The 12460-nt window shown below is 38.5% G+C and overlaps 1 protein-coding gene across 1 annotated transcript; it reads left to right on the top strand.

Annotated features, from left to right (window-relative positions):
* Nucleotides 1-10152: 10152 nt before the first annotated feature.
* ier5l (immediate early response 5-like) lies at nt 10153-12460 on the top strand. The gene has a single exon (XM_051109084.1). The coding sequence runs from the start codon at nt 10329-10331 to the stop codon at nt 11235-11237; it is 909 nt and encodes a 302-aa protein (XP_050965041.1). The 5' UTR covers nt 10153-10328; the 3' UTR covers nt 11238-12460.

The following is a 12460-nucleotide window of genomic DNA, read 5'->3' as shown; positions in this document are numbered from 1 at the left end:
GCAAAATGCTCGTATATTGACACTGAAGAAAAAGGTGAATGACATTTCATTTCAGCAGTCATTTAGGATAAAAACAGTGCTTCACCTGAATGAGCATTAGTGACTTTATACCGTGCACGCAACTCTATTTCCGACGAGGTCTGGGCTTCGGTTCGCAGTTTGTCAAATATGTTTACAACAGCAATTTTTCTCTCTCAAATGAAGCTTTATTTAGATGTGGATCAGTCTGAAGGCCTAAAGGGCTGGTTGTTAAACAGCATAAAGCAGAAACAAAATGCGTTTCAAGTATCGCAGAGTTTTGCACTCTTCGCAGAACGAAACGAGGCGCACATTATTAACAAGAACTTTGCAAACTCAGGGAGATTTTCTCTAGGAGACTTGGAAAGTACCCGCTCCCTCCCTTTTCTCCCCCTCTTCTTCGTGAGAGAGAGCATGTGTGTTCGATTAACATTTGCCGGAGTATTTGTTTATGGAGTGCTCTCTCTCTCGCTATGGCCCCACCCCTGGAATTCCGGGTGTTCCATATTTCCCGAACATGGTTCAGGAATTCTTTGACCTGATTCCACCAACTCTAAGACCACGTCTCGCTTTTTTATTCAAAACTGCAGCACACACACGCATGCAGCTTTATGATTCAAGTGCTGTTAAATATATGACATTTAGCTTTTCTTTCTGCTAGCAAAGGAAAAACTAAATTTGCAAAACTATTCGGAGGACAACACAACTATGTGTCTGCTTTTGACCCCCCTCCCCTCTGTTTCTTTCCGTCTTCCTCTCTCTGCTTCTTTCCGCAGACAAACATGTCTTGTTAATCCTTTTGGCTTCCAAAACTATGAACAGGAAATGCTTCTTTTGCATTGGACAAATTTAACATTTCAGTCCTGTCTAAAATATTGGCGAGGAACAAAAACGGTGTCAAAGCTATTTTTAAAAATTAATTACATTATTCCAAAACAGCTGTGAAGAGACGACGTTTAATTTAAAAAAATAATTTTCAATGCAAGGAAGGTCAAATAAACAGGTCAAGGTGTCTAAAATTAGATCGTTTCACATTCAACCAATTGTTGGCTATACAAACACACTCTCTCGATCCCCCCTCCCGCACGTTCTGTAGGGTAAAAACTATTTAATTCTGAACGGGAGAGTGACAGAGTGGACACCAGTAGAGGGAGTGTATGAAGAGTGGACTGCACATGTAACCAACCTATACGCCACTTCCTGAGAAGAATATCCTCAGAAAAGAGACACTCCCTACAGCGGCGCACAACGCATCCAGTAGCAATCAGCACTGCAAGCTTCTGAAGGAGAGCAGGCCGTGTTTGTTTTGCGTTCCAAACATAGTCCTGTACGTCTGAGCTTGTGTGCGTAACCTGTATGTACGAGAAGAAACAAAGTGTACATGAGAAACAGAGCTAAAACGCTTAATAATACATTAAAGGCATGCAATGTTCATACAAAATAAAAATCTAAATTCCTATGTGAGATGAATTTTGATGAATATCACTATGTCTGACTGTGCTTCCCATAAACATTTCTAAAACGTTAACACAAAAGATTTTTGAGATGCAATTACAGAAGCAACATTTGAACCATTCGTTTATATGTAATCATTTTTAAACTACAGTTTATGTTCAATAATTAATCTGACATATCAATATACTACTAGAAAACAACCCTGGGAGTAGCAGAAAAATGGGGAAATGCTGTTAATATCTTTTAGATGTCCTTTTTCCTGCTGTCCGTTTGAGCATGTCATTACTGGCAGAGCTGATTTGATGCTCGTATTTTCAGAGGAAATTGTTAGTTCTAATATTTCACTCACACATACACATACACACACAGCGGTCTAAGCACTTCAAGGAGAAATGGGCCCTCTGCAGGAGAGCATTAGTAGGCGAACCTCGAAATCAACGCAAAGTGTCACCACAGCCATTGGATTCGTGACGCACACAAGCTGAAGGATAAAAATAGGGCAGCGGCTACACTCTTGAGAATGGCCGTAAAGCTGACACTTCCACGGGCGCTTAAATGTCGGTGTAAACTGCATGTTACGAGTAACAGTTTGGAGAAGAAAAAACATTTGCTGCGAATTCGCTCATTCCTATGCTTCTAAAGCAGTGCGTGCTGCAAGCGCAACCTCTGTCTTCCGCTGTCACCCTGCAGCGCGCACACGTGGGCGAGCCCGCGCACGCTCTGTTGAGCTGGAGGGAGGAGTAGGCACGCAAGTAAAACATGCATCCTGACATGTGGAACATTTAACTTGTGTGTCGCTACCGCGTTATAGAACGCGTTTTATATTTCAAGAACCATCTGCACGATATGTTTGCTTGGAGGAATACATTCTTTACCTAAAATAGCATATTTAACTGTCATTTTCTCTTAAATATTTGACGTTATTATAAAATGCGTTCATTAAGCATAGTATGTTTTTGTTTTGTTTGCTTGCTTACTTTATACGGTTATTTTGGTTGTGTTCCACGTATCGAAAGGTTTACCTATGGCGGAGTGCACCTCAGTGTCCATATCCACGTAGGAGCCATCAAAAATGCACCCCCCTTCGACTGAAGAGGGTAGTGAGGAGAATAATTTCTGGCACTGTGAACTACAGCCGTGTTTAAGATAATCTCATTTTAATTTAAACCAGATGATTTTTACCTAGAGTAAAATACTACAAAGTCTTGGTGCATTTTTAAATCCTTGGGGTCATTATTTGTACTTTGGTCTGAACCAAGGCTGCCATTCATGTTGAAATCAATGAAATTGATTACCAGATCAAGGACAGAGCCAAAGAAAATCCTATTTCTAGCCGTTAAAAACAGAAAGGTTGTTTTTGCTCTGTGTTTCTAAAATCTGAAATAACGAACGCATGCTTTATAAAGAATTTGTGAATGTTATAGAGAAAATGTAGGTCACTTACTGCACGGAATGCACCAACAGCTGTGAAAAAATGTTTTTTATTTCACTTTTATTACATTTTGAATCATTTGCTATGTGTTTGTCAGATGTTTGATGCATTTAATCTGATGCATAGCAGTAAAATATCAAAAGTAACTTTATAGATGCAACTGACAGTGTTGGGTTTTTACTCCCTAAAAAAGTAACTAATTACGTTACTTAGTTACTTTTTATGGACAGTAATGTGTTACGTTACTTTTGTGTTACTTTTTAAATCTGGCCAGGGCTTGCTTGTTTGTTTATAATATAAAAATTTCTCATTTTAGCAAACGTAAAAGCCCTTTCACACCAAAAGTGAAATGAATGTACCTCAGGCTGAAAGAAAAGTAAATTCTTTCAGGAGAAGAACACTCCTCAGCAAAATGAAGCACAAATGTTAGTGTATATAAAATATTTTTTCTTATTAGTATGGTTGAACTGGATAATTCGAAGGACAGGTCAGCAAAGATATTGGTTAATAAAGCAGGATTCATGATATTTGTGACCCTGGACCACAAAACCAGTCTTAAGTAGCACGGCTATACTTGTAGCAATAGCCAAAAATACATTGTATGGGTGAAAATGATAAATTTTACTTTTATGTCAAAAATCATTAGGATATTAAGTAAAGATCATGTTCCATGAAGATATTTTGTAAATTTCCTACCATAAATATATCAAAACTTAATTTTTTATTAGTAATATGCATTGCTAAGAACTTTGTTTGGACTACTTTAAAGGCGATTTTCTCAATATTTCGATTTTTTTGCACCATCAGATTACAGATTTTCAAATGGTTGTATCTCGGCCAAATATTGTCTTATCCTAACAAACATCAATGGAAAGCTTATTTATTCGTATATCTAATGCATAAATCTGAAAAAATAATAATAATAATAATTATTGCAGGTTTGCGTCATGTTCTGTTTACATTTCACAGTTTTTTATTAATTTTGAGGAATACTAAATCTGTTTTATTTTTATTTTTTTGTGAGTTAATGCACAATAATTACTCCCGATTGCCCGACAAGAGACTTGTCAGTCAATAAATGGTAAAAAATAAAAATCAAAAAAGGTAACTGGCGTTACATGTTCTTATAAATTCAAAAGTAATGCGTTACTTTACTAGTTACTTGAAAAAAAGTAATCTGATTATGTAACTCGCGTTACTTGTAATGCATTACCCCCAACACTGGCAAATGAAGATGAAAAAGCAAACAGCTTGTGTTGTTAAAACAAACCACTTCATATCTAGGTTAACCTAGGAAGATAACTAAACTTGAGTTTAGTTTGAATACAAACTAATTCAAATGAAATTAAACACAAATACTTTCTTAAAGATAGCCTGTGCTCTTTATCGAAAATATGAGCAAATACCTAAATACTGTGTGTGTGTGTGTGTGTGTTTGTGCTTGTGCTGAAGATAAAAAGAGCTAGAAAAAGAGTTTGTGTGTGTGTGTGTGTGTGTGTGTGTGTGTGTACCTGTGTGAGGGAGAGATACAGCTCCCTCTTTCTTTCATTCTCTGTATCTCTCCAGTTTCCCTCCCCACCCACCCCCATCCCTTTGGTGAACACACCCTTGGTCCGTGGCATGCAGATGAGTCTCAACAGGTTACAGGAAGCTGAAATTCCAGAAGAGCTAGAAAGACTCAGACAGGAGAGGCTCATTTGTCACATATGACATCAACTCTCAAACATTTCTTCAGAAAGTCGTTGATTCTACTGAAAAAACTAGGCTGCATCTTAAGCAGGGCTCTTCATTTTTAATTAATTAGATCATTAAAGGTGTTCAGTGTAGACTGTGTTTTTTTTTTTGTGCTATATGAGACAGCAGTAGCCAACCCAGATAGAGGACATTTACAATTTTACAATTATTTAATGGTTGCAGCTCTGTATTTATTTATACATAAATGGAGAATAGTTTATCTACGTTAGTAAATATAATCACATATGGTTTTACCCTGCCCTACATATCGCGTATTTTCATATTGTCACATTTTCTTCCAGAACTAATGAATGTAGAAATTGTCCGACAGACTTTGGAGGAAAGCAGGCTACTTTCCGACCGTTCGCTCAGCTTGCTTTACGGGAATAGAAACATGCGGGGAGATACAATCATTACCATGGAAACCAATCTTGCCTGAGGAGGATGGGGATGGGGAGGTCAGGACAAGTGGTTGCCTTGGAAACCGCACACATCGCTCACGCTCAGAGCCCTCCCTTAGCGGGCTGACGTATTGCAAAGGGGGTCGACGACTTTAATTGGCCGAAATTCAGCCTCTGGGCTTGACACCTCCCTCCCAACACAGTTCGTGCTCTTAAAGGGGAAATAAAACACAATTTGTGAACCGGGGCTAAAAATACTCCAGCAAATGATAAGTCCAAATGGTACATGAATATAGGCTATGCGGGCTTGTTGGTAAAATGTCTCTGACTGGTGTTCCTGCTCTAGACGTTGCAAAAAATGGAAAGTGAATTGCGCAACAGACATAAGATAAAGGGACATGAGTGCAGTTGTGTTTATGGGTGATATAATTCTGCAGCTCGCGCAAAACTTAAAGTCTAATAAATCTTGAAAACTCTCTCCCACAAGAATGTACAGAATACTTTCTTACTACAAAAAGATCCATATGCTAATAATCTTAACTTTCAAACCGAGATACGCACATTTACGTTTTATTTATAGGCTATGCCAAGGACGTGAACCGTCACTATTTTTTTTTTAAAGCGCACTACCTGAAAACGTGGCCAAATGTAGCTAACAAAGCACCAACACACTAAAAACATTGTCTTATTACAAAACAGACTGTTCAAAAGTATCCACAGACAGAAACATCTTACCGTGCAAAGCACCATCGCGTCATACCGGTAAATTTAATCTACCAAATTTCGCTTATATGTTACAGATCAATGCACTTGCCTCTTGGGTTACTCATTTATGCCTTTGAGATGTGTCAGGATGTATTTTTACCTCTGCAGCTTTGTCAGTCACCCTACTATTGTTTAAAAAATGTCTACTACAGGCTAGAACGTATGGTGGCGTCCGACCCTGTGAAATTGCATCTTGCGATTTATGTTAAGTTGATTACTTTGCCTTTAAGTTCACAAGGCATCCATCTGCCAAGCGGGGAAAGCTCCGCCCTGATATTTCACCCACTGGTCCTCCTGCCACCGGAATGCCCGCGAGTGTCCTGAGCAACGCAAATCACACTTCAAATCCCACAATGCTCCTCCTTTGATAAAAGTACTTCTGTGACGCCTCAAGACCGGGGAATGTAGTTTTTCTCACGTTAATTTAGAATTACGCTCATTAAACAATTATATTTTTAAGTCTGATTATATTTGAGATTTTCTCATTTGACGGCGCGGGGAGAAACAGAAAATTGCCTTAGGTGGGTTATGTTAATATTAAAGCGTATTTTCAGCAGTACAAATATTACATCGTTTATAAACGTCAGTGATAAGACATTTACATGGCTAAAACTTTACTTAAACCACGTAGACTGCATTTGCCAAACGCAAACAGTAAACGATACAAATAATTTCATAGTAAGTCATTCATTCAAATCAGTAAATGTTACTTTTTGATGATTGAATTGTTGTTGCATGTATTGCAATATTTGTTGTGACCCAAGAGAAGGATCATATCTCTTATGGTAGACAATAAGAAAGAGGTGATCACCTTAGCTAACAAGAAAACGGTAAATCCCATATTCTCTCTGAAGCGTTTAGAAGAGAATTAATTTTCTTTCCGATGATGGAAGTTTATAGCCACTGACCTCTATCACAACTCGAGAGATACCATTGACTGATGATTTACTGTCGCTGGAGTAGCGTTTATGCTTTTTCTGTTTACCAATATATGAGATTATAGGACATAACAGAACATGTGTTGTAAATAAATGTTTTATGTGACTGTAAAATCAGTTAAAAGACTCTATATTACATTCTGCTCACCTATAATTTCTGGTGTTGTAGAAGAAGATGGAAGAAAGCAAATCTTGATCTGAAGACCTTCAAGCAAATGTTCTTGTGCGGCCAAGATGAAAGCATTCAGATTCAGGTAAAAAAACAAAAAAAAAAAACAATAATAATAATAATAATTAGAAAGTGTTTCCAAATGTGATTTTTAAGCTGTAATACAAATTCAGTGATTGTTCTCACGGCCTTTATATGTGTTATTATTTGTACAGTAGACAGTTGCTTCATTTTATATTATTTGTGTTTTTACGATTAATTTATTTATAAATGAACTAATCAAAGATCTGAAGCAATCATCTTGTAGAGTTTGCCCAGCAGCCATAGCAGTATTTTACTTACAGTTAAATTATTAATAATATTATTTTAAGCTTACTTAACATTTACTGTTGTTGATAGTTATATGAAATATAAAAATTAAAAATAAAAATTCAAGTTGCTCCGTTCAATTCAATGCTCTGTGAATTCATCAAAATCTTATCTGTTTCATTAGACGGAGCTGAGCTAGAATGGAGCAAAACTTAATAAAACGAATATTAGTAATAAAAAAAGAAAAACTACATGTAACGTAACAATCATATTCCTTATGATCTATGCACAAATAACGTGTAAGTTTCTTTTTCTTAAGTAAATTATAGTGAAACCTAGATTGATTGATCTTGAAATCTTCATTCATTATCCAACAAGTGTTTTATAGGGCTATTTACACCACCTACAATCACTGAATGTGACGCTCTCACCACACCCACTTAAAACAAAATGTGCTTTGAAAAAATGTGAGAATTGCTAGCAACTTGCAGTTGAAAAATTCTGAAAAAGTTAAAAGCAAGCCTATAGTACCCTAAGAGACTGCTGAAAGTGCTGCTAATTCCTCATGATGAAGCACTAGTGTCTGGGTATCGCAGATCCAAATATTGAGACTGAACCCAACATGTGAGTAATGTCAGCGAATCATAGATGGACAGACAGATAGACATCCTCCAAGGATGCTGTTATGGTAATAGGGAATATATAATGGAATTGTATGACACTAAATACAAGGTGAAGCATCTTAATTCAGCTCCATGTTTAGCGGCCCATTAGACAAAATTAGCCTGCATTAGGACTAATAGTCTGCAGTCACTAAATATCAGTGTAGAATTCTGATGTGTCTCAAACTTCTTAGTTAGTAAAGAAAGCCTGCTTATTTGGAAATCTTTAAAATAACGTACGATTAATGTGATGAACTACACCCTGAGATTAGATCATTAAAAGTACTTAAAAAAAAAGAAAAGATTTGGAATAACAGTCTAGCATCATTTGCCGATGCCACTTGATTTGATATTTTGTTTTCTAATGCAATGACATTCATACATTTTAAATGTGTCTTAAGTGTCCAAATAGTAATATGGAGTGGATGGATGCACTGCTGCACAAACATGTTGCATGAAAGGACAAAACTGACGCAGCACTGGCAGATTTATTAGCTAGTCACTATAAAGTTTTCGCTACTCAAAATCTGAATATGTATGCATTCTCAGTCCAGAGAAGCTATATATCTGCATGTGTTTCCTTAGTGCAAGTTATATCTTACCATCTAGTGCTGAATTACAGCAGTTTATTATTAAATCAGAGCTAATCTTTTCTTAAGACTACTACGTATCGTTACAGTAGCTCATGGAAAGCTTTTCTGAAACCAATGTTGCAATGCCGCCTGACAGAACACATTGCCAAAGCTAAACGTGTATATCAATATCACTGACTTAAGATTCCATCAGATACAAGATACACATGTAGGACAATTTCATCTTTCTCATAAGGTTATAAGACACAAGCTAAACTATAATTGTATACTCTTTATACAATATATATTCTCTATACTCAATATACTTATGGTTGGTGATATGTATTGGTTACTTGTTTACTTATTTTTTTATTTCTCCTTTAATACATTGTGAAGATTTGGGTGTTTTTGATTTTGGGCATTGTTATGATGCAGAGCTGTAAGCTTTATTACTCACTACTGGAGATCTAAGGTTGTGTGTGTGTGTGTGTGTGTGTGAGAGAGAGAGAGAGAGAGATAGAAAGAGAAAGAGAGAGAGAAAGAGAAAGTGAGATGATCAGGAATATCTGCATGATACTCTCACACGCTGCTGTGATCTATCATAGTAGGAAGAATGAACAGCAGTTAGAGAACGCAGCAAGTGTTTGACATGAACAGAACCGAATCTGATATTTAGAAAATTCTAATCAATTTACCGCAATCAGTTTTTTTCACATTGTGCAGATGCGGATTGAAATACTGTAGAGAGGGGTCATTCAGATGTGTTCTTCTGTATTATTATTGAGTCAAAGGTAAAACTTTTAAGTTGAAACAATCTATAACTATGATGAAATTACACAAAACAGTCCTTTGTTGAGGTTTATAAAATAGTTTCTGACATGAAATGAGCTTCGATTATATGAACATCTATTTAACAGTGCAAAAGGTAAATATTAGTGTGATTATATGTTCTGAAATAAATACTTGTTAACTTTATCATCATTTTCTTCTTTGACTCAGTTAAATCAGTGTTAAATCAGTGACGCAACTGTATGTGTAAATCTTACTAAACTATACTGAAGCAACATAATACAATAGTTAAGATTAATGAATATGTAATGTATATATAATATAGCATTTATTACACAGTATGTCAATTACAATTGCTGTCTTTGCATTTGAATCTTGCATTCCATTAATGATTTTCTCATGTACCTGTTTATATAAAATTAAAATACATAAAATATTTAGATTTAGTTAGAATATTCATGTTTGATATGCTTTTACATTTTGTATGTTGCAAATGAGTATAATGTTATTAAAATATTGATAACCGAAAACAGAGTGATTCAGTTTGAATGACTCTCAAAACGGCGAGGTTGTAATAACTCATACAGAGTGCTTTTCAGTTGTGTTAATGTTACAGTCCTTAGCAGTTTTTAACTTCTATTTTAGTGAATTTGTGTCAGATCCTTGAAGAAGTCTCTCCAGCACACATGACAAGAGCACGCACTCCGATGTACAATGCGCCTCATGAGAACATTCCAGTTTGGTAAAGTCAGTTTGGAATTTGAATAGCACAGAAGAACCGCCTCTCTGCGATTGGCCGAGATCAAAACCTCTGGGTGGAATTCGCTTGTCACTCAACGCTATTCTCGGCTGCTGATTGGCCGGAGGCGAAGTGGGCGGAAAGTTCTTGGCCATATATATACTATGGCAGCAAGCGCAGGCTAATGATTGCCTACGCTCACACGTTGAGGCAGAAACGACCACGTTCAATGTTTCTCCACAGAGCTGACTTAAGCCTTCGTCCCCGCACGAAATATCGTGATTCTGACTAAAAGAAAGTTTGTTTCCTTCGTCGGAGAGGTGGGAAAAGATCACGAGCCCGACCATGATCAACACCATGGAGTGTGCAGTGGATGCACAAAGTCTGATCTCGATATCTTTACGGAAAATCCACAACTCCCGTACGCAGAGAGGAGGAATCAAGCTGCACAAAAACCTGCTGGTCTCCTATGTGCTGAGGAACGCCAGGCAAGTCTACATGAACGAGAAGTACGCCGAAATCTACAGGATGCAGCAGTACGAGGAGGTGATGACCGTCTGCAACGAGATCCAGGAGCTGAACCCGCTCGACCTGGTGGAGGACTGCGAGGAGCAGACGGCGGACTGCTGCGGCAGCGCGAACGAGTCGGCGAGCCTCTGCGGCGCGCTCCTGCCCGTCAGTCACCAGGCTCCGTCGGTGCAGCACCTCCAGCCCAGCAGCGCCTGCTCGGTGCCCCTGGCTCTCCAAAGCGAAGAGGTGTGCAAGGCGCCGGAGCCCTCGTTCTACCGCAGCTGCTGCGCGGAAGCCTACCCCGTGTCCAACTGTGACTTTTCGCCGGTAAACAGCATGCACTGCAACAAAACTACAGTGCTCGATTTGGACACGCATGTCGTTACCACGGTGGAGAACGGGTATTTGCATCAGGACTGCTGCGCTTCGCTCCAACAGTGCTGCCAGGGCGCACAGAGCCCGGCCAAGAAGCGCAAGCTTGACTTTGGGTACTACGTGTCCGAGATCGAGGAGGTACCGGATTTTACGCCGTGCAAAAGAGCGAAATTCGAGGACTCTTCATACGCGAGCACGGAGCCCCTGGACACGTCGAACATTTCCAACCTCATCTCGATCTTCGGCTCGGGGTTTTCGGGACTGGTGAGCAGACAAGCGGACTTGGAGCAAGCCTTAAACGGACAGTTCTGTAGCAAACAAGCCCTGGCGAGTTTAGGGGCTTGGACGAGAGCTATTGTAGCCTTTTGACTCTGTGGTTAATGCGTTAATACAGATACTTTATGAAATTGTACAAAGTCTAAGACAAATTGACTTTTATTTTTGCAGCAAAGTTATTTAAGCGTTTTTATTTTGGTTCGTTTTTAGTTTCGTTTCAGTGGGGGAGGCGGACAGTGGTTGTAGCCTACCACTTGTGATGATGTATCCTTTAAAAACAAATGTCGATATCACAACAAACGTTTTAAAACGAAGTTGAATTTCGTTGCCTTAAACCCAACGCAGACTGCTAGCTATGGCCACAAACATGGGAAGTCTCTGAATGTTTCGCTCGTGGATTGTTTCTTTTCTCTCTCTCTCTCCCTTCCCAGGAACTTTCACAAAGATGTATTGTAAAATAACATTACAACCCATGTAATGTTGGGAATAACAGGCTGCAAACGGAGAAGCCTACCCACTGCACGCTTATTTCTCACACAGTACACACAACACTTCAAGCAGCCGTGCCACATTTTCTAACGTTTTCACGTTTCCAGTTCACCAGTAGAACAGGCTACAACAACAAGACTGCCTGAGCTCCTGCTGTCGCTAACCTCGAGCTCCAGGAAGAGGACTGGCTCACACACAGACCACACTCTGTAATATCACACAAGGCAATCAAGTAGGCTAACGAAGGTGCAATATTTGAACCCCCTCCCTGTCGGACTTTCTGTTGTTTTCTGTATTCTGAAATGTGCTGTTGAAAGTGGCGAGGACTGGTGCGTTTTGTTGACTGCACTGACCCACAGCTCCAGTTCCTCTCGTTGAGTGTGTTTGTAGTTCGCCTATGCCAGTCACCTCATCAACACTGAACGTTGGGGCCATTAATTAACACTACAACTCCCATAATGCACGCCGTGATTTAATCTGCCAGGTATTTTTGTTGACTCTCCAGCGTTAACCATTTCCCGCCCCCTGACTCTCAGAAAAAGTTTAAGCCTTCACAGTAATTCATGATGCCAGCATTTGCTTGGTTTTGTGGGTTTGATTTTATTTTCTACAAACTTAGACCTTTTGTTCTAAAAAGGCAATCTCATAAATTAGCCATACGTCCTCACATTATATAAGCACTATGTGTACTGAATTAAAGACGTTTTCAGACGTATTCTCCATATTTTGTTGGTATTCTTGTATTTTTGTGCATATTAAATTGTATATCACCGGGTAAAACTGTTTTAGAAAGTATTTGTTTAAAATTTATAACCTTAATAAAAAAA

The sequence above is a fragment of the Labeo rohita genome, chromosome 5, assembly GCF_022985175.1.
Source record: "Labeo rohita strain BAU-BD-2019 chromosome 5, IGBB_LRoh.1.0, whole genome shotgun sequence".
NCBI classification, from domain to species: Eukaryota; Metazoa; Chordata; class Actinopteri; order Cypriniformes; family Cyprinidae; genus Labeo; species Labeo rohita.
Note: the sequence above shows the minus strand (reverse complement) of the source record. Positions and strands in the feature narration are given on the sequence as shown.